The 22,650-nt window shown below is 54.1% G+C and overlaps 1 protein-coding gene across 7 annotated transcripts in view; it reads left to right on the forward strand.

The window, feature by feature from the left end:
• Nucleotides 1-227: 227 nt before the first annotated feature.
• HSPG2 (heparan sulfate proteoglycan 2) overlaps nt 228-22,650 on the forward strand; it is a 116,748-nt gene continuing 94,325 nt past the window's right edge. For 5 of the 7 annotated variants that reach the window (XM_063714482.1, XM_063714493.1, XM_063714487.1 and 2 more), the window contains exon 1: nt 228-395. In XM_063714482.1, coding sequence (XP_063570552.1) covers nt 333-395 — 63 coding nt within the window. In that variant the 5' untranslated portion in view covers nt 228-332. The remainder of the gene's footprint in view (nt 396-22,650) is intronic. The other 2 variants (XM_054546753.2, XM_024250648.3) reach the window with 1 other exon arrangement.

The following is a 22,650-nucleotide window of genomic DNA, read 5'->3' on the forward strand; positions in this document are numbered from 1 at the left end:
ACTCCAGGCCAGGTTTGGCGGGGAGCCGGGCCGGGCCGCGGCCCGCGCGGAGGGGGCTGGGGGCCCAGACAAAGGCCAAGTGGGCTGCGCGGCCGGCTGGGGCGAACAGAGCCCGCGGCCCGGGGGCGGTCCGGGGGCGGGGCCTGGCGCTCCGGGGAGGGACGGTTCGGGGGCGGGGCCGGCGCCGCGGGGGCGGGGCGGGGCGGGGCGGGGCGGGCGGGGAGGAAAGGGGGTGGTGGGGAGAAGGCCGCGCTGTCCCGAGCTGGCCGGCGAGCGGGCGGCTGCGGGCGGCGCGGAGCGAGCGAGCAAGAGACAGCGGCGCGGGCCGGGCCATGGGGCGGCGGGCGGCGGGCGCGCTGCTGCTGGCGCTGCTGCTGCACGGGCGGCTGCTCGCGGTGAGTGTGCAGGGCAGAGGGGCGGGGGGCGGGGGGCGGAGGGGCTAGGGGTGCCCCGGTCCCGCTGGCTGCCTCCCGCCAACTTGGCTGGGGCGCCCAAGGCTGCGCGGCGGGGACTCTGGCCCGGGACGGCGGCGCCCGCCGGGGACCCCGGGCCGGCGCCACCCTGCGGCATGGGGCTAATCCAGGGGGGCCACTAGTCAGGACCCTTCGTGGGGCCGGGGGCGGGGCTGGCCCGCGTGGGAGCCCGTGGGTCTCTCGGCCACGTTGCCGAGTGCTGGAGTCTCCCTAGGCATGATCCGGCCTACCATTCCTGGGGACCAAGAGGGGAAACTTTGAGCAGGGTGGGAACTTGGCAGGACGAGGGAACCCTTCTGTGCCAGCTTGGCAGAACGGCCACTCAGTGGTGATGGGGACCCTGTGAGTCTCGCTGAAACTTTACCACACCGTCTATCACCTTGGGGAGCTTGGACCCAGGTAGGCACAAGCAAAACTTTTGGGACAGAACTGAAGCTTGTGTGGAACACCCACGGGCCTTGGAGTCATACAGCCGAAGAGTTGAATCAATCCCTGCCTTTCACTGAGTAACTGTGTGACCTGGGGCAAGCTAGTTAACCTCTCTGAGGCCAGCCCCACGTGGGTCAAGGGAACTCAAAATGCACGGCCTCAAAATGCATAGCTGCAGGGCGTTGCTGGACTGGGTGGAATGAGCTGCAAAGTGCGTGGTGCAGGGATGCAGTGCACCCTTGGAGAACCCAAGTTCCCCAGCTTTCCTCTTCCCAGGTCTCCAAGAGGCAGAGAGAGGCCTGCCCTTGCAGTCTAGTCCCCTACTCTGAGCTCAGGTGGAGGAAAAGGGAATTCTACGGTCAGGAATCCCGAGGCTTAGAAGGCACTTGGCCAGCAGAGGCCCTGAGGACCTGAGTGAACTTGAGGAGGACTGGGCCGGGTCGGTGGGCAGGGAGCTAGTGGCAGATGTGGGTGGGGGCACATCTGGGGAGCCGAGCCTATCGTGGGGAGCCACAGAGCCACCCCCACTCTCTTCGAGGTGCTCCTAGGCAGTCCCCATACCTGCCTCCCTGTTCTCTGAGCCAAGAGAGGGACTTTTCTAACCAGGCTAGTGTTTACCCAGGAACTGCCTGCCTGGCCTCACCTTGCTGGCTTCATCGCACCTCTGCCCTCCTGAGTCACTCGTCAACCCCCGACCCAGACCTGGCTCCTCACTGCTCTTGCCCCACCCACCCAGCACTTCTCCTCCCCCACCCCCACTCTGGGCAGCCTCCTCTGTCGTCCTCCTGTTTCAGCCTCTCACCCCGAAATACTCAGCAGGGCCATCCAGTAGCTCCCTAGTCTTGACCTGAACTTGCACTCCTGGCACTGACTTTTGCTTTTCCCAACGCACCAACCTAGCACATGGGATGTTTTCCCAGGCCCAACAGTCTTGCCTGACCTTCCCCCAGCTCTGCCCCGTGATGAGGGGGCTCCTCCATGCCCTGGTGCAGTAGGATGGCGGTGGGTGGAGTTCTTTGCTGTGTGCATGAGGAATTTCCACAGACATTCCTGGACCGCGGCAGATCTTCTCATTCACTTGTTCATTCAACAGATCATCACTGAGCAACATTCCATGGCAGTCATCGGGAGTACAGGGGTTCATTCTTCGGGCAGATATTTGCCGTGCACCTACTGTGTGCCAGTGAACCAGTGAACCTGGTGTGGTGCTAGGGGCTGGGGTGGTGTGGACCAGCAAGGACAGGCCCTGTCTGTGCCTTCCCAGCACTCACAGGCTGGTGGGCTGTAATTTAGACAAATAAACAGGCAGCTCCAATCCTGTGGGATTAGAGAGCCTTCTCAGCAACACATGGAGGGTCGCTGTCCCACCCCAGGCTGCTGCTGGTGGGCTGGAAAGAGCTTGGCCCCTGAAGTCTCTTTATAAAATTCTTTTTAAAAAGTTTTTCAGGCCAGGCGCGGTGGCTCATGCCTGTAATCTCAGCACTTTGGGAGGCCAAGGCGGGCAGATCACGAGGTCAGGAGTTTGAGACCAGCCTGGCCAACATACTGAAACCCTGTCTCTACTGAAAATACAAAAATTAGCCGGGTGTGGTGGTGCATGCCTGTAATCCCAACTACTCGGGAGGCTGAGGCAGGAGAATCGCTTGAACCCAGGAGGCGGAGGTTGCAGTGAGCCGAGACCACACCATTGCACTCCAGCCTGGGTGACAGAGTGAGACTCCGTCTCAAAACAAACAAACAATAAAAAGTTTTTCGGGGCCAGGCGCGGTGGCACACGCCTGTAATCCCAGCACTTTGGGAGGCCGAGGCGAGCGGATCATGAGGTCAGGAGTTCGAGATCAGCCTGGCCAGCATAGTGAAACCCTGTCTCTACTAAAAATACAAAAAGTTAGCCAGGCGTAGTGGCACGTGCCTGTAGTCCCAGCTACTCGGGAGGCTGAGGCAGGAGAACGGCGTTAACCTGGGAGGCGGAGCTTGCAGCTTGCAGTGAGCCGAGATCACGCCACTGCACTCCAGCCTGGGCGACAGAGCAAGACTCCGTCTCAAAAAAAAAAAAAAGAAAAAAAAAGAGGGCATCACACTTTGTTGCCCAGGCTGGTCTCAAACTCCTGGCTTCAAGCGATCCTCTCACCTCATCTCGGTCTCCCAAAGTGTTGGGATGACAGGCGTAAGCCACCATGCCTGGCCTGTCCCTGAAGTCTTGCAGACCCAAGTTTCAGTCTCTGGGCTGCTGTTTCTGGCTGTGTGATCTGGGGCAAATTCCTCTCTCTGAGCCTTAGTTTCCAAATCTGTACAATGGGGTTGAGGAGTTTGTTGCAAGTCAAAAATGAGATCAATTCCTAGCCCAGGCTCCCAGCACGCCTTGGACCTCCTTGCCTGCTGCCCTTTCTCTCATCTGCCCTTCAGTTCGGTCCGGAGCCAGTGGCGTATGGGGAAGGGTTGGGCACAGGAGCAGGGTGAGATGGGCCTTAGGGAGCTTAAGACCTCCCCGGGACGGGGACAGGACCGCAGGAAGCTGGTCTGTGATTAAGTGTGGGTGTAATTTCAGCTGTTGGGAGGTGAGGAGGCTTGCTGGAGGAGGGGGCTGGGCCCGGGTGACTCGGCAGGACTTGGCCTGCTGACCCCTTTAGGGCGGCCCTGCAGGGGACAGGCGTCTTGAGGGAGCCTCGGTGGTGATTAAGGTGTTTTCCAGGGCCGAGGAGGGAAGTCGCTGAGATACCTGTTTCCTGCCTCAGCTGGATTTCCTCACTGGGGAGGCTGCCAGCTGAACTGGAGGAGCCTCCCCTTCCTGGCGGTCCCTCAGCCCTCCCCTCCACGCAGCCAGCTGCTCTGTCCCCTGACACTAGCCTACTTGTTCCATACCTGCAGCCGGCACAGGATGGGGTTTTGAGTGTGCCCTGGACATTCCCCGAGGGAAGGAGGGCAGGCTGCAGGTCTGTCTGCAGGGTGGAGGCTGGAAGGGGCAGAGATGGACCACCCCCCATCCCTTAGGCCCAGTTCCCCGTGTCTGGGGAGTTGTGGCCCCTGCCTGGCTTGGCCCGGGCCTGTTCTCAGGCTGAGCGCAGACAAGTTAGGATCTGTGGGTCTGAAGCCCTGCCCGGGAGACGGTGGAAAGAAGGTGGCAGGAGGTGACTGGGTTCAGGGCCTGGAAGACGTGTGAGCAAAGTGGAGAGGAAGGAGCTCTTGGGGTGCCAGGCTGGATGATGACAAAGTAATACGGGTACTTCACATTTATCCAGTACCCACTGTCTGCTCTGAGTTTCTCAGTGAATCCTCCCATTCACCTGTGTTTCCTGCTCACCACCTCCCTGAGGTGCTCAGAATTTGGTCCCGGCCTCTGACTTAATATAGCCTACGAGGCCCTGCAAGACCCGGCCTCCTGCCACCTGCTCCTCTCAAACTCCTCCAGCTATACCAGTCTTTGTTTTTTTTCTCTTTCTTTTTTTTTTTTTTTTTTGAGACAGGGTCTCACACCGTCACCCAGGCTGGAGTGCAGTGGCACAATCACAGCTCACCGCTGCCTCGACCTCCCAAGCTTAGGTGATCCTCCCACCTCAGCCCCCTGAGTAGCTGGGACTACAGACACCCTCCTCTACACCTGGCTAATTTTTGTATTTTTTATAGAGACAGAGTTTTGCCGTGTTCCCCCAGGCAGGTCTCGAACTCCTGGGCTCAAGTGATCCAGCCCCTTTCGGCCTCCCAAAGTGCTAGGATTATAGGCGTGAGCCACTGCACCGAGCCTTTTCTTTTCTAATGAATATAAAAATTTAAAACAAATAGAGATGGGGTCTCATTGTATTGCCCAGGCTGGTCCCAAACTCTTTAACTCAAGCTATCCTCCCACCTCGGCCTTCTGAAGTGCTAGGATTGTAGGCATGGGCCACCTCGCCTGACCAAGGCTTTGTTTCTTGAGCATGTGAAACACACTCCCACCTTAGGGTCTCTGCGTCTGCTGTTCCTTCTGCCTGGAACACTTGTCCCTGTAATATCCATATGACCCTCTCCCTCTCCTTCTGTTCCTTACCACTCTTCCCATAATGGCTGTCTCCTTAAACGGCTTCATTTTTGTTCTCGCAGTTGTCTGGCCTGTATTTGTCTGTATTTGTTTATGTGTTTATCTGCCTCCTCCAGCTCAGTTTAAGTTCTACGAGAGCAGGACCTCATCTGTTTTTGTTCACTGCTGTATCCTTAGCACCTGGCGGGTAGTAAGTGCTTAGTGAATATATTTGTCGAATGTTTTAAGCTATAGCTGCTAGCCTGATCCCCATTCTCTAAGCAGAGGACATTGAGGCACTGAGAGGTTATGTAACTTGCCCAGTGACTTACATATCCACACACTCAGAGATGCTGCAAGCCAAGTTTTGAATCCAGACGAAGCTCTCCTAATCACTCCACCTACTGCCCCATGTGCTTGTGGCGGGCAGTCAGTAGATATTGCTACAACTTGTCACAGATATTGATTAAGAACTCTGGTCCCAAGTAGTACAGGGGCTACCTCAGGCAAGGAATATCAGGGATTGGCTCGGGGAGAGAAGCTCTTAGGGTGGGTATGCCTCAGTGTCCGTGGGGTCTCCTAGGGGACGCCTGTGCCTGGAGGGGAAGCCTAGGAACTAAACTCTAGGGTGGTCATTTTTAGGTTTGTTAATTCATTAATGTTCTCATCAGATATTCCCCGGGACTCTACAGACAGTTGAATTTATCCAGGGACTTTTAGGCCTGAGTGGGCCAGGCTGGCCCTGCCCGGTGTGGGAGGTCAGGGGCCCCTGCCCCTGCCATGCTGCTAGTAGGGGAAGGGGAAGAACACCCTCCTGGTTGTCCTGCGTGGAGCCTGTGCTGTTTTTTTCTGGCTCTTCCCTGGGGGCTCAAGGTTTAGGGTGAGTCTGCAGAGTTTCAAGGGCTGCCTGGCCTTGGGGTGAGAGGCTCAGGAGGGAGGGCAGGAGGGCCTGCCCAGGCTATGGAAAGATCTAGAGCAATGATTCAGAGGCCACTTGGAGGCCAGAGGGGTGGGCTCTGTACCCTCAGACTACTTGGGGTATATGGGAAGGGTTTCCAGCCCTGGCCTGTTGCCCCCCTCCCCTCCACCCAATCCAGTCCCAGCTGTGAGGGGTCAGGCTGGAGGAGGAAGTGAATATGACTCAGTTCCCCAGCAGCTTCCCAAGGATCTGCTGGGCGTACCTCTCCCCATCCCAGGGCCTACCCTGGCCTTTCCCTCCTCTCATTCCTGCTCCTGCCAAGAAGAGGGAGGCTGCGCCGAGGGTCCCGGCCCTGCTGGAATGTTGCTTCAGCCTGGGCCTTGGCCTCTTTGGCCCTGCCACCCCCTCCTGCTCCCGGGGCCAGCTGCCCCAGCGCCCAGAGCTGGCTGACTGAAACCCAGAAGTATGTGTGGAACTCACTTCGCGGGGAGCCGCCGGCCTCACTGCCCAGCCTGGTGGCGTCAGGGCTGTGTCAATAGCAGCCTTGAGAGGGGTGTGGCTCGTGGCTGCTGGGGTGGCTGGGTCGGGGGTGCTGTCATGAAAGCCCTGAGAACAAGGTGGCTCTTTGAGGCCTGGGAATGTGGGGCCTTTGAGTCCTGCTGCCCCCAGAACCACCCTCCCTTCCCTTCCATGATGCTCATCTGTGCCAGGCCTGCAGGAACCTCAGAGCGTCCCTGGGGGCATCTGTGGCATCCTGAGATAGCCTTAGGACCAGCTCCTAGCTCCTGACCAGAGCCCATTCCCTGAGCCATGAACGAGCGTGTCCTGTTGCTCTGGGTTTTAGGGGAGTATCTGGTGCACAAAGCCTTGCAGAGTGTGTTGAATGAATGAATGAACAAATGATGTATGTGATTAAGCATTTGTTAAAATTCATTTCACAAATATCTGTGGAGCATCTTCTATGTATCTGACTGTGTTCTAGATTTTTTTTTTTTTTTTTTTTTTTTGAGATGGAGTCTTGATCTGTTACCCAGGCTAGAGTACAGTGGTATGATCTCGCCTCCCTGCAACCTCTGCCCCCCAGGTTCAAGAGATTCTTCTGCCTCAGCCTCCCAAGTAGCTGGGATTACAGGAACGCACCACCACATCCAGCTAATTTTTGTATTTTTAGTAGAGATGGAGTTCCACCATGTTGGCCAGGTTGGTCTTGAACTCCCGACCTCAAGTGATCCACCCATCTTGGCCTCCCAGAGCGCTGGGATTACAGGTGTGAGCCACTGCACCCGCCCTGTTCTAGATCTTGAGGTTACCGCAGAGAATAAAAATGTCAGATTCCTTCCTCTCATGTCACTTGCATTATAGCTAGTGCAGGAAGACAGACAATAAATGAAATACATCAGGTGGTGATAAGTGCTCAAAAGAAAAAATAAAACGGAAGAGGGCAGCGAGTGATGAGGCGGGGTAGGGTGGGGTGATAGGAAAAGCCTCTGTTAAGATAAGTTTGAACTGATGGAGACCTGAAGTAAGTGAGCGGGTGAGCCTCGCAGATATCAATGGAAAGGGCATTCCAGGCAGAGGGCACAGCTAGTGCAGAGGCCCAGAGGTGGGAGTGTCCTTGGCATGTCTGTGGAAAAGCAAGGAGGCCCGTGGGGCTGGAGCAGCATCAGTGAGGGGGAGCGTGGTGGACACAGCAGGCAGGGGGGTGGCAGAGGGTGATCAGCAGGGCCTTGGCCGTGGAAAGGACCTTGGATTTGCGTCTGAGTGAATTGAGAAGTCACTGAAGGGGCCTGGTGTTCCATAGGATTGCTCTGGCTGCTGTGTGGAGAGGAGCACGGGGAGGGTCCAGAGCAAAGGCAAGGAGGCCATGACCCAGGACAGACGATGGGAGCTCAAGCCAGGACCACGGAGGTGGGAGATGGTTGAATCCCCAGTACATTTTGAAGATGGGTCACCAGGATTTGCTAGTGGGTTGGATGTGGGGTGGGACAGAAAGAGAAGAGTCCGGGATGCCTCCACGGTCTTTGGCTTCAGCATCCCGAAGGATGGAGCTGCCACTGCCTGAGATGGGAAAACTCCAGGAGGAGTGGGCTTAGGAAGAGGATCAAGAATGGCAGGAGGTGGAGTCCAGAATTCTCAGAACAGTTAATTTATTTGTGTCTTCTCTTACGATCTCTTGTTTGGACAATAAAAATTCTTAAAAAAAAAAAAAAAAAAAGGCAGGTGGGCCAGGAGTGGTGGCTCACACCTGTAATCTCAACACTTTGGGAGACCAAGGTAGAAGGATCACTTGAGCCCAGGAGGTGGAGGTTGCAGTGAACCATGATCTTGCCACTGCACTCCAGCCTAGGTGATACAGCGAGATCTGGCAGTCATCCCCCTACCCATCTCCAGCCAGGAGCTCCCCCGTCCCCACCCAAGCTGGGGCCTCTGCATTGGCTTGTGGTGTAGGTGGAGGGGATCTTGCTGAGTGTTCATTTGTGGAGTTGCAGACTCTGCCTTAGAACTCCACAGCCAGAGCTCATGGCTTGTAGATTTATTCTTACCCCCTCATCTAGCGTGGAAGCTGCATGAGGGCAGGGACTTGGCTTTGTTCATTGTTGTTTGCCTGGTGCTAGGCAGACAGTAGGTGAACACATTAAAAATTACAGGTGTGCTGGCTCACAACCTGTAATCCCAGCACTTTGGGAGGCCAAGGCAGGCGGATCACCTGAGGTTGGGAGTTCGAGACCAGCCTGACCACCATGGAGAAACCTCGTGTCTACTGAAAATAATAATAATTAAAAAATCAGCTAGGCATGGTGGCACATGCCTGTAATCCCAGCTACTCAGGGAGGCTGAGGCAGGAGAATCACTTGAACCCGGGAGGTGGAGGTTGTGGTGAGCCGAGATCGCGCCATTGCACTCTAGCCTGAGCAACAAGAGCAAAACTCCATCTCAAAAAAAAAATTCAAGTGAATAAAGGATGGGCGCGGTGGCTCACGCCTATAATCCCAGCACTTTGGGAGGCTGAGGCGAGCAGATCACTTGAGGTCAGGAGTTCAAGACCAGCCTGGCCAATATGGTGAAACCCCGTCTCTAATAAAAATACAAAAAAGTCAGCCGGGTGTGGTGATGCATGCCTGTAGTCTCAGCTACTCGGGAGGCTGAGGTAGGAGAATCGCTTGAACCTGGTAAACGGAGGTTGCAGTGAGCCGAGATCGTGCCATTGCACTCCAGCCTGGGCGTTATTGCGAGACTCTGTCTCAAAACAACAAACAAACAAACAAATTCAAGTGAACAAATTAATGGCTTTGAGGAAGCCAGCAGGCCAAGAAGGCCCAGGCTCCTTGCTGAGATTGGAAAGGGGCGTGCTCTGGCCCCTGCACTTGGGAGCTGCCTGCCCAGCCATGCTCTCTGCAGGGCCCCAGAAGATGTGGGACAAGCTGGGATGTCCACTCTGCCCTTTTTGACTTGTCTGTGTCCTCATTGGTCTCAGAGCCCCTTCCCTGGGCACTGTGGTCAAGGGAAAGATGTGGGCTCAAAAGGCCCTGCCTTCAAGTCTTGGCCCAGCCCTGACTGGCTCTGTAACCTTGGGCAAGTTGCTTTACCTCTCTGAGCCTCAGTCAACTGTGAAATGGGGAGGCCTGCTTCCTGGTGGTTGTGAAGTAACCAGGTGGATGCACCTTGCTCAGTGCCTGGAATGTGGCAGGTATTTGACAATCTGTGATTGCACTAAGTCTTCTTCCTGCTAAAGGCAAGGCCGGTGGAATATCTGAGGCAGGGTTCCCAGGGCCCAGCCGGGCACGCCTTCTCTATGGCCCAGGTCCTGTACTGGGCTTGTTGAATGAATGGCTGTGTAAGGGGATTGTCCATTCCCTGGGCCTCTTTCACAGTCTCAGAGCTCCGGGTGTAACTGCCTCTGATCTGTCACTGCCCCTCCTTCCCCTACTGAGGCCGCAGCTGTAGGACAGAGTCCATCCTTCCACTCTGATTGCTCCTTCCTGGACTGGGAGAAGGAGGGGGGCACACCCCAGGGTGTGGCCTGGGAAAGGCTAGAGTCTTTGGACGCCTTGTCCCCTTCCCAGATGTGTGCAGTTGGTGGGCTCTGAGCAACAGGAGGTGTGGCCAAGGGCTCCCATGGGTGCAGAAAGGATGTTCATGTATCTTGAGGGTAGTGATGGTGGGGGGGGGGTGGGGGACGTCCTGGGACCCCATCCTAGCCCTGTCCCCCCCCGGCCTACACTGGAGGAGGCAGGACCTTGCCCGGGGAGCTCTGGGCAAACCTGTAGTTGGTCCTTACTTGGTGGGATGTGGGGCTGCTCGACTCTAAATCTGTCTCCCGTGGCCTCAGAGAAACAGCAGGACTCAGGAGAGAGAGAGACACACAGGCCTGGGGATCTCACCCCACCCCACCCTATGCTTTGGACTTGGGTATTGGGTAGAGATGTGTCCCCTCCCCACCAGGCGGGTCACACCTAGGTGTTTTGTAACATTTGGCCTCTTCCCCATCTTTCTCCCATCCCAGTCGGTGGGGAAGGGGAGGCCTGGCTGGGGCCTGAGCCTGGGGAGGACTTCAGAGGTGGCCTCGGGTCACCCCACAGATGCTTCTCCACGGGTGGGGCTGGGATTCCCAGCTGCCTCTGGCCCCTTCCCAGCCCACCTCCGGGTCCCTGCCGCCACCTCCCCACGCCCCGCGCCTGCCCATGGCTCTCTCCCAGGAAGCCGGCTCCGGCCCCCACCTCCTGGTCCTGGCCTCCCCTCCTAACTAACCCCAGCTGACTCAACCCTCTCCTTGTTTGGCGTTTCCAATTTTCAAATAGTTGGGAACTGGGATCATGCCTCTTCTTGGATCCCTTACTGGGCTGGATGGATTGAAATTCTGGCCTCATAAATCCCAGCGCTAGTGGCCTCTACTCTATCATTTTCTTTCTTTCTTTTTTTTTTTTTTTTTGAGACTGAGTCTCACTCTGTCTCCCAGCCTGAAGTGTAGTGGTGCGATCTCGGCTCACTGCAACCTCTGCCTCCTGGATTCAATAGCGATTCTCTTGCCTCAGCCTCCCTGGTAGCTGGGATTATGGATTACAGGCATGCACTACCACGCCCGGCTAATTTTTGTATTTTTAGTAGAGACGGGCTTTCACCATGTTGGCCAGGCTGGTCTCGAACTTCTGACCTCAGGTGATCCGCATGCCTCAGTCTCCCAAAGTGCTGGGATTGCAGGTGTGAGCCACCACGTGCAGCAGCCTCTATCACTTTCACGGCTCTTCACCTTTTCCTGCCTTTTGCCTTGCTATGACCCTTAGGCCAGGGGAACGGAAACCCAGGAGTTTCCTGGGGACAGACCAGTCTCTTGCCTGTCCTGGGACCTGCAGGTTCTCCTCCCCAGTGGCCTCAGTCACATAGGTCACCAGCCAACGTTCCCTGAGTGCTGACACCTTTTCATTGAAACTGCCACCCTCTTTAGAGCCAAGCTTCCCACTGGGCTCTTGCCAGGCATTATCGCATATAATACTTACAGCAATCTTTTGAAGTTGGCATTATATCTCCATTTTGCAGAGCGGGAAACTGAGGCATCAGGAGGGGGAGTTGGGGGCCAGATTCTCACTTGTAATCCCAGCACTTTGGGAGGCCTAGGTGGGCAGATTGCTTGAGGCTAGGAGTTCGAGAGCAGCCTGGACAACATGGTAAAACCCCATCTCTACTGAAAATACAAAAATTAGCCAGGCGTGGTGGCTCATGCGTGTAGTCCCAGCTTCTTGAGAGGCTAAGGCAGGAGAATCGCTTCAACCCAGTAGGCGGAGGCTACAGTGAGCCGAGACTCTGTCTCAAAAAAAATAAAAATAAAAAAAATAGAGGGAATGGCTGGCCCTTCATCCATCCAGTATGTGCCACACCTGGGAATGGAGCCCAGGTTGTCAGACTCCCAAGTCGTCATTGTTTTCCCCAGTGGGTCCTGTTGTGTCCAGAGAGAGGAAGTCTGGGAGGGCTGTGTGGAGAAGGTGGGTCCAGGCTGGCCTTGGCAAAGGGTTATAGGAGGCTGCATGTCTGCCACATGGGCTTTGCCAGTTCCTGTTTCACAGACTCGGGTGCCTTTTTGCCCTTTGGCTTCCATTTCAACCCAGTGATAATGTTCCCCAGAGAGATGGATGTGACCTTCCCTGTGATTGAGACCCCTGGGAACCCTGATTCTTCTCAGTCAGGTCCCAAGCTCCCTGTGGGGCCTGCAGGTTTTGCCCTGTTGGGAGTTCAGTGAGTTTTGCTGAGCGGGGCCTGCTCTGAGCCAGCCCTGTGTCCCCCTCATACTGGGGGCTTGGGTGAAATACAAGGCAGAGAAACACATGGCTCAGCTGCGAGGTGAAATCTACATCCAAGTCCCGCGTTGTGTTGTTTCAACAGCCCTGTGTGGTGGAAGCTTCAAGAATCCTTCCCTCCATCCCTCTGTCCACTCATTTGTTCACATATTCAGCTAGTGCTGCCTGAGGACCTGCTGTGTGCCTGACATTGCGCTCATTGTTTGATCTGCGTTATCAATCCCCCTGTACAGCTGGGGTTATGCCTCCATTTCCCAGATGAGAAGTAGCTCAGAGAGCAGGGAATAGCCAGGCGCAGAGGAAGGTGGAAGCTGCCTTCAGCATCACCAGACCTCCTGGAAGAAATTGGAGGCATGGTCCCTACTCTCCGGATGCCTTGGATCTTGTTGGAGAGGCAGGACTCGTAAGCTATAAGTGCCCAACACAACTCAAAGTCCAGACAATAGCAGAGTGTCAGGGGAAGGAAAAGATTGATTGGGCATGAGTTATCTGGAAAGACTTTCTAGAGGAAATGGGGCTTAAAGAGCAAGTGTGATTTGGCTGGTAGAGGAGGAAAGCATTGTGGCAGGGGTCCAGGAGTTGTCCCCATTGTCCCTGGACTCACATTGTCCGTATTGTTGTTGCATGTGCAAGAGCAGGAAGACACTCGCTTGCTGCCAGAGTCGTTAAAGTTGGGAAAGAATAAGAGGAAGTCCCCAAGATAGCTGAGGTGACATTCATTGCTGGTCAGACCAGGGAGGCAAGAGGTTAAGGCCTGGGCCTCCACTTGGTCACCAGTCGGCTACCATCTCTCCTCCCTGGGCCTCAGTTTTCCTACTCACAAGATGGGCTCCTTTCTTGTTTGTTGGCCACCTTCCAAGCAGACGAAAGGGACCCTGAGTTCTTGGAGAAAACTGCTCACTACCCCCCAAAAGTTGGTGGCGTTCCATTCTCTGGGGCCTGGGGTGGTAGGCACCTCAAGGAGCCCACCACATCACCAATCCCATGTCTTCCTTCATTGACGCTATTGATTCCTTCCCCTGACACTGTTATTTTCTGGACTTTGAGTTGTGTTGGGCCCTTATAGCTTACGAGTCCTGCCTCTCCAACAAGATCCAAGGCATCCGGAGAGTAGGGACCATGCCTCCAATTTCTTCCAGGAGGTCTGGTGACGCTGAAGGCAGCTTCCACCTTTCTCTGCGCCTGGCTACTCCCTGCTCTCTAAGCTACTTCTCATCTGGGAAATGGAGGCATAACCCCAGCTCCCAAGTTCCAGGCTCTGGGCTAGGGAAGCAGATGAAGGAGATGGCTCCTGTGCCCTAGACCTTGAAGCCTGTCCTGTCTTCTTGTGTAGCCCTAGAATCTCTCCTGCCGTGCTCTGTCCATGTCAGTTCACCTCTGCTCTGGGTACCTGCTGCTAAGCCGACATCAGGGGCATTCATTGTAAATGTCTGTTTAGAAAGTGTGACTAGGAGTCACAAGATTCCTAAACTCTTATGTGATCCCAAGCCATTGAACTTCTTTGAGCTTAATTTTCCCCAGAAGCAAAATGGGACCGTTCATTCATTCGGCAAGCATTCTCGAGTGCCAGCGGTATGCGAGGCCTTGTGTTGGATCTAAACACCAACCGTGGACTTATGGAGCTTGTGGTCTGATAGGGGAGAGAGGCTGAGTGGTGGGCCAGTTGGTAAAGGAGTAGGGAGAAGGAGCCTGCATTCAAGGAAGACACTCGAGGATTATAGCAGGATTTCGGGGCCACCAGACCTCTGGGAGATCTCTTGAGTCTTTGTGACTTGGTCTCAGCACTCACTTATGAGTCTGTTTCCCTTGCAGTGAGCCTGTGGGAGGAGAGGACCTGGGAGCCAGCTCCCCTGGGCGAGGGCGGAGGGGAGCCCACAGCAGCAGAGAGAAGTGCAGGCCGATTTTATCGTGAGTCTCAGATGAGCTCATGGATGTGCAAAATAGCGAGGGCTATTTATGTTGAGTCTGGTTATTTTATTTTATTTTTTTTTGAAACGGAGTCTTGCTCTGTCACCCAGGCTGGAGTGCAATGGCATGATCTCGGCTCACTGCAACCTCCGCCTCCCGGGTTCAAGCGATTCTCCTGCCTCAGCCTCCCGAGTAGCTGGGATTACAGGCGCCCGCCATTACGCCCGGCTAATTTTTGTATTTTTAGTAGAGACGGGGTTTCACCATATTAGTCAGGCTGGTCTCGAACTTCTGACCTCAGGTGATCCACCTGCCTTGGCCTCCCAAAGTGCTGGGATTACAGGTGTGAGCCACCATGCCCGGCTGAGTCTGGTTATTTTCATTTAGGAGAAATGGAAGCTGCCAACAGAGCCCAGGTTTGGGGTTCCCTCGCATTGAGTGGGTTAAATGAGGGGCGCAGTCTTGGGTGCCTGCTTTTCACTTTCCTCCCTCTTTTTTCCCTCCCGCCTCCTGCGATGGGGGTGGGGGCGGGATGGGGGAAACATCAGCTCAAGCCTGGAAATAGGAGGAAATGGGAGGAAAGGGTTAATTGACTCAGTCTGGCTTCCCACCTCCCTGGTAGGGGTCGAGGAGGGGGGACTGGGATGGCTAGGGCAGGAATGTGTGATAAGATCAAAGCTTTCAGCTGGCCTGAGCCCCACCTCGGTTTCACCTGAGCAATTGAAGGGAATTCTCTAGCTGGGAGGACTGTGGCCTCCTAGGCAGGGGGGTTTTAGGCAGGGCCACCTTCCTCCAAGAGGCCCCACCTCACGTTGGCTTCAGGTGCTTCTTCCTTCCCCCCACACCTCCACCTCATCTCCCAGAAGACCCACCTTGTGCCCTGACAGGTACTAGAAGCCCCAGGGGCCACCTTTACTTGGTACTTCAAATGCGGGGGGATGCACCCTCTCTAGCAACAGGCCTCTCTCCTGCTCCCTCCACTGCCCTCTCATAGTTTGGGTTTCTAAGCCCAGGACACTTGGTTTTAGAAAGACCAGGAGGACCCTGGCTAAGGAGCTGAAAGGCTTCAGACCGCCCAGAAAAGAGCCCAGAGCCTCCTTGCTGTGGCTGTTAGCTCCCGTCCATCAATTCCACACCGTTTCATTCTGCAGCTTGCACTTTGGGACAGTGTCATAGGCAGGAGGCATAGCCCTGAGGCCTGTCCTAGCTTCATCACTGATTGCTGTGTGACCCTGGGCTGGTGAGTTCGCCTCTCTGAGCCTCCTCTTCAGATGGGAATGGCAATTCCTACACTGCAGGGTTTTGGTGAAGATTAGAGATCATATAAATAGCCTACAGCTGGAATAGGCAGTTGATAAATTACAGGAACTATTATTTTGTGATTTTATTTTTCCTCCTTCGAGAGGGCCCCTGGTACTTGGTCCTAGATAAACCTCTGGGTCTCAGTTCTATTGTGTCGTCCCCCTGCAACCCCACCTGCCACCTCACCCCCGCTATGGGAAGGCCCTAAGTCCGAGAGTCCATCCTCTCCTCCAACACTTTTCTTACAGGATCTTCATAATGTTGGGAGGGGAGCAAGGTGGGAAGGGGTGTGAGTGCAGGGGGCCGAAGGCTCAGTAAATGCTCTCAGGGACCTTCCCTAGGGATAGCAGGTTGAGCCTTCCTGGACAGCCGGTGGTCCAAGCTTTCCCTCTCCATTGCCAGAGGCCTCACCAGGCCAGCTGAGCTACAGAAGTGGCCCCAGGAGGCACTCAGTAGGGAGGAGCGGATGCTGGGGGTGCCGCAGCCTGGGCTTCTGCCTGCTCTCCACGCTGGCTCTGCCCTGGTTAATGATTACTCTGGGTGAGCAGGAGAGCAGCAGAAGGACCCTCCCAGCCCCTTAACCACTGGTTGCACCCGAGGTATGTCAGTAGTCCGGTGTTCCCTGCTTTAATGTGGCAGCCTGCTCTGGGGTACATGGGGCAGGGAAGCAGGGGCTTGGAGTCACATATTGACAGGTAGCTTGTGCACCTGGGGTCCTGGAGACAGTCTTAGGGCCCACAGGGTCTAGGTGCAATGTGAACTCTGGTATAATAACAGGCCCTGTGGTTTGGTGGCAGCTGTATGAACAGATCCTGCAATAATACACAAGGCAAGGAAGCTGCTTCTAGCTCAGAAAATCCTGCACTCCTCCTCTCCCAGGCTCAGACCCTGCACAGGAGTCCTAGTATGATGATTAGGGCTTTGGGGCAGCTGGGCTTGGCTTCCAACCCCCAATTCTGCCAGTTCTGGGCTGTATGACCTTGGGCAAGTCACTTTACCTTTCTGAGTGGCTGCTTCCTTATCTGAAAGAAGAGAATGCTAATCCCTACTTTGCAATGGCAGTGAGCCACTGGGAGGAAGGTATTTAGTTCACAATTAATACCTGGGGAATGGCAGCAATTGTTATATTACCATTATAGTTTTTGTTATTAGGAGAAAGGGAAATTGAATCTTCGTCTTAGGTAACCAGGGCGACAATGGCCGTTGGGGATAAGCTGGAAGATCTGCGGGGGGGAGGAGGCATAGGCAGATCCCAGACACATGTTTGAAGAGGGCATGTAGGAAAGGGCTGGAAGGATGAAGAGAACAGGGGCTTAGCAGAGATCTCAGCCACCCTAGGCCCACCTCAGACCTCTCAGCCTGGATTCCTCCCTGGGCTGGGTCCTGCTGCTGGCGAAGTCCAGGAGTGGGGGAGGAGGGAGAACTGTTTTATTTTGATAACATTAGGGCATTTTCCCCTACTGGCAGCTGCTATTTTGAGAGCCCCGGAGAGCAGGGGCTATGGTTAAATTAGGTAATGTTGCTGCAACAGGAATGTGTGAAGCAGGCAGGCTGAGGCTGCAGAGAGAGGACGGTCAGTTAACTCCATATAAAATTAAACTGCAGCCTGGAAAAGAGCAGCTTGGGCCACTTTATAAGGCGATGTGGGGGGAACCATTGGAAGCTGCTGCTAGTGGAGTGAAAGTGATGGCCCAGGGCCTCTTTTTAGGGAGCCTGGGCCTCTGCCCGGAGGCCTGGCTGACCCAGCAAGGAGCCGGTGACTGGCCTGAGGGGCAGAGCTGGGGTGTCTTCAGCTCTACACCTGTGGCTGCTACTCGAGGCGTGTGGGGTTTAGGGTGGCGTGATGCATGAGAAGGATGGCTTGGCAGACTTGGCCTTGAATCCTGCCTCTGCCTCTTTCTAGCCTTCTGTGCTTGGGCAAACCCCTCAACCTCACTGGACCTCAGTATTAGCAGCAGTGGAAAAACAGTTCCAGCCACACGTGGTAGCTCATGCCTGTAATCCCAGCACTTTGGGAGGCCAAGACTGGCGGATCACTTGAGGCCAGGAGTTCGAGACCAGCCTGGCCAACATGGTGAAACCTCATCTCTGCTAAAAATATGAAAATTAGCTGGGTGTGGTGGTGCATGCCTGTAATCCCAGCTACTTGGGAGGCTGAAGCAGGAGAATCGCTTGAACCCGGGAGGCGGCAGTTGCAATGAGCCAGGATTGTGCCACTGCACTCCAGCCTGGGCGACAGAGCGAGACTCTGTCTCAAAAAAGAAAAAACACTTCCAGTGCCTTAGGAGAGTTTCTCATAGATCAAATCACAAGAAACAAAGGCATAGCTCACTTTTACAGAGGGCCTACTGTGTGCACTAATCCCTTTATGTTCTTATAACTCCGAGGGTGGTCCAGGCACTAGCAGCCCGGGCCTCAACTGGGAGCTTGTCAGAAATGTAGAGTTTCAGGGCCCCCTTGGACCTACTGACTCAGAATCTGCATGCCGACAAGATCTCCAAGTGACTCATACGCTCCTTAAAGTTGGAGAAGGTCTGCTTTCCGTCTGCTGTCTCATTTCATCCTGAAAACCACCCCTGGAGAGATGACTGCCATAGAAACTCCATCAGTGCTCATACTCTTCCCAGATTCTTCCCTTCTTCCCCTTTTTTGGTTCAGGTGGGGGTTCAGTGAAGAATAGGGTGTCAAAGCCCCTGACAGGACTGGAGAAAGTTGAGAGTATTAACCTGCTTTTGAGACTTTTTTTTTTTTTTGAGACAGGGTCTTGCTTTGTCACCCAGGCTGGAGTGCAGTGGCACAATCTTGGCTCACTACAACCTCCACCTCCCGAGTTCAAGCGATTCTCCTGCCTCAGCCTCCCAAGTAGCTGGGATAACAGGTGCGCACCACCACACCCAGCTAATTTTTGTATTTTTAGTAGAGATGGGGTTTCGCCATGTTGGCCAGGCTGGTCTCAAACTCCTGACCTCAAGTAATCCGCCAGCCTTGGTCGCTCAAACTGTTGGGATTACAGGCCTGAGCCACTGTGCCCAGCCCCTTTGAGACTTAATTAGACTTTCTTGTCTCCATTCACCTGCAGGCTCGGCACAGCCGGACAAAGGTCATTTCCCCAAAGTCATTCCATGCTGCCTGCCTTTGGGGAAAGATGGGGGCAGGAAAGAGGTTCTCTACTGACATGGCCTGTGGGGCAGGGAGCAGCCACTGCCCTATAGATCAGAGGAGAGGGGGAGGAGCCCAGTGGGGAGGGGAGTCAGAGAGGGGTGGCCCTGGGCTTAGTTAGGGTTCTCCCACCTATCACTGGTACATCTGGTACTGAGACGGTCTAGCAGCAAATACTTGGAGAACGCTAACTATGTGCCCAGCCCTGGGGAAGTATCTTCAATTTCCCCTAATTCTGTAGACCCTTTATTATTCAGAAATAAAACTCCACAACTGTTAATACAATTTATTTAGGACGTAGCATGTGCCACACACTGTACTGAGCACTTGAGTTGCATTAGCTCTTTGATCTATTTAATTTCACCATCACTTCCCTCCTCTATAAAATGAGGGTAGTAATAATAATACCGATCTTGTGGGGCTGTTATGAAGATAACTCAATGTTTGTCAAGTATCTGGCACATAGTGTTAAATAAATATAGTAAGTACAAATAATTTCCCAATAAGGTAGGTACTATTATTGTCCCACCCCTCCTTTTTTTTTTTTTTTTTTTACCACGGAGTCTCACTTTGTTGCCCATGCTGGAGTGCAGTGGCGCCATCTTGGCTCACTGCAACCTCTGCCTTCCAGGTTCAAGTGATTCTCCTGCCTCAGCCTCCCAAGAAGCTGGGACTACAGGTGTGCGCCACCACACCCTGCAAATTTTTGTATTTTTAGTAGAGACAGGGTTTTACTGTGTTGGCCAGGCTGGTCCCGAACTCCTGACCTCAGGTGATCCACCTGCCTCGGCCTCCCAAAGTGCTGAGATTACAAACGTGAGCAACCACGCACGGCCTGTTGTCCCATTTTACAGAGGTACAAATTGAAGTTCAGTGCAGGGAAGGGTCTGGACTCCTCTCCTGGGATCACAGGAGACTCGGGAAGAGCCATAAGAAATTGAGTCCTCAAACTTATAAGCCAATATTATAATTCAGTTCAACATAGTAAGTATTTGTTTATTATCCCCTAGCTGCTGGACATTAGGAAGTATCTAAAGGTTGAATATATATATATATGTTTAAAAGATGAAAAAAAACTTGGTGTCTGTCCCCAAGGAGCTTTGGTTCCAACAGGAGAGAAGAGACATTAACTCAAGTGATTATAATTAAGACTGAATCTCTAGTGTTCTGAGGTAGAAATTAAGTCCACATATTTGTAGGGAGAAGGATGTCTTTATAGGGGTTCCAAAAATTATTTAGAGTGGAGGTGGTGATTGAGTGGGCGCTGAAGGATGGATGAATAGATTAGCTCGAAGGGCACGGGAACAGCATTCCAAGAAGAGGGAACCACATGACTAAAGGCCTAGAGGCAGGCAAATGTGCCCTGTGTTACCCTGAGTGGGTTTCGTCCAGTTCTTAGGAGCCTCAGGGGGCTGATAGGGTTAGGGTAACCAGGTGGAGAAGTCCAAGCCCAGCTTTTTTGCCATTGAAGATTCCCAGTGTTCTTAAAGACATGGCTTCTCGACCAGCTGGGACTATTCCATCCCCATTCTGCCCTGTCTTTTATTTTTATTTATTTATTTATTTATTCATTTATTTACTTTTGAGACAGGGTCTTGCTCTGTCACCCAGGCTGGAATGCAGTGGCATGATCATGGCCCACTGCAGCCTCGACCTCCTGGGCTCAAGTGATCCTCCCCTCTCAGCCTCCCGAGTAGCTGGGACCACAGGCACATACCACCACACTTGGCTGATTTTTGTATTTTTCATAGAGATGGGGTCTCGCCATGTTGCTGAGGCTGGTCCCAAACTTCTTGGGCTCAAGCAATCCACCTGTCTCAGCCTCCCGAAGAGCTAGGATTACAGGCATGCGCCACCACGCCCAGCCATTCTGCCCTTTCTTAGTGTGAAAAAATCAAAGACCTTTGTAAACTGGCGGTCAGAACTTCTGGTCAGCGTGTGATAACTGGTGTAGCTGACAGAATTCAGGCCAAAAGCAGACAGACTTGATGTCTTGATTAACGAGGTAGCCTTATCACCACACATGTTCGATTTCCGTTAGCCGTTTCCAGCCTTGACAATAACCATGGGTGGGGAGCCCTGTGGCAGGGGCAGGCCTGGTTCCGATTTTGCCTCTGCAGCCTACAGCTGTGCAGCCTTGGCAAACCTCAGTTTCCTCCTTTGTAAAATGGAGATAGCTCCACCTCCAGGCTTGGCCTAAGGATCAATGATGGTATAATCTGCACTGTCTGATATGGTAACTGCTAGTCGCACGTGACTATTTAATGAAAAATTTAAAATTAAATAAAGTTTTAAATAAAAATTCAGTTTCTTTTTTTTTTTTTGAGACGGAGTCTCGCACTGTCGCCTGGGCTGGAGTGCAATGGCACGATCTCGGCTCACTGCAACCTCTGCCTCCCATGTTCACGCAATTCTCCTGCCTCAGCCTGTGGAGTAGCGGGGATTACAGGCACACACCACCACGCTGGCAATTTTTTTTATGTTTTTTTATTTATTTATTTATTTTATTTATTTTATTTTTTATTTTTAAGACAGAGTCTCACTCTGTCGCCCAGGCCGCAGTGCAGTGGCGCAATCTCGGCTCACCGCAAGCTTCGCCTCCCGGATTCATGCCATTCTCCTGCGTCTGCGTCCCGAGTATCTGGCACTATAGGTGCACGCCACCGCACCTAACTAATTTTGTTTTTGTATTACTAGTAGAGACAGGGTTTCACCGTGTTAGCCAGGATGGTCTCGATCTTCTGACCTCATGATCCACCCGCCTCGGTCTCCCAAAGTGCTGGGATTACAGGCGTGAGCCACCGCACCCAACCAAATTTTTTGTATTCTTAGTAGAGATGGAGTTTCACTATGTTGGCCAGACTGGTCTCCAACTCCTGACCTCATGATCTGCCCTCCTCGGCCTCCCGAAGTGCTGGGATTACAGGCGTGAGTCACCGTGCCAGGCCTTTTTTTTTTTTTCTTTTCTTTTTTGAGATGGAGCCTTGCTTTGTCACCCACGCTGGCATGCGGTGGTGTGATCTCCGCTCACTGCAACCTCTGCCTCCCGGGTTCAAGCAATTCTCCTGCCTCAGCCTCCCGAGTAGCTGGGATTACAGGCGCACACCACCACGCCCAGCTAATTTTTTTTATTTTTAGTAGAGATGTGGTTTTACCATGTTGGCCAGGCTGGTCTCGAACTCCTGACCTCAGGTGATCCACCCACCTCGGCCTCCCAAAGTGCTGGGATTATAGGCGTGAGCCACCATGCCCGGCAAAAAGTTCAGTTTCTTGATGGCACTAGCCTCATTTGAAGCGCTTAGTAGCTATCTTATTGGATGAGTGCAGGCACGCAACATTTCCATTGCACCAGAAAGTTCTGTCGGAAGCGCTGTGTATGTTAAGTGCTGGGTATTGCTGGAAGGAGTTGCTGTGGTCATTATCCCTGGTTCTCTGTCCCATATTGGAACCGTTCCGGCTCTCATTGGTTCTTCTTGCTGCTCCTCTCTCTGCTGGGCCCTTCCTGCTTTCTTCTCGGCAGCCTCTCACTCTCCCTTTGCCTGACCACACCCATAATGTGAAAAACTCCATGACTTGCCTTCATCCAGGTCCTCTGCCCCTGTTATTTTCCCACATGCTCCCTGCAGCCTGTCTGCATATCTGCCCTTTCAGCTGCTGGCATCTGGAATCTCCATGTCCAGGCTCCGAAATTCCCACTACCCATTCCCAGTGGGAGACGGGGAGGAGGCCTCCCCTGGCAGCCCCTAGTCCCCAGCTCCCAGCAGAGGTGCCGGCTGCCTGGGCCCCTCAGCGGGGCGGAGATGATGGTTTGTTGTGACGGGGGCAGTGGGCAGCCTGCCCGCTCTAACGCGCCCGTATCAGGGCGCCAAGCGTGCTGTTTGCACTTGGCTGGGCCTCACGATCTGGCCGGGTGCCCGTGAGGGCTGGCCCGCTTTGGCACCCTTGGTAACAAAGGCAAATCACGGACTCTCCGCCCGGTCAGGAACACAAGGAGCCGGTCCTGGGCTGGGCCCTGGGGGTGAGGCACATGTCTGACACCCAGAACCAGAGTGCAGGACAGAGGCCGTGGCTGTGGCTGGGCTCTGGGTGCTGAGTGGGACAAGGCCCAGTCAGGCATAGGCAGGATGTGAGCTTTTGGGGGTCAGGCAGGTGGTTGCTCTGGGTGGTTCAGGTGGG

This window comes from Pongo abelii, chromosome 1 (genome assembly GCF_028885655.2).
Source record: "Pongo abelii isolate AG06213 chromosome 1, NHGRI_mPonAbe1-v2.0_pri, whole genome shotgun sequence".
In the NCBI taxonomy this organism is placed as follows: Eukaryota; Metazoa; Chordata; class Mammalia; order Primates; family Hominidae; genus Pongo; species Pongo abelii.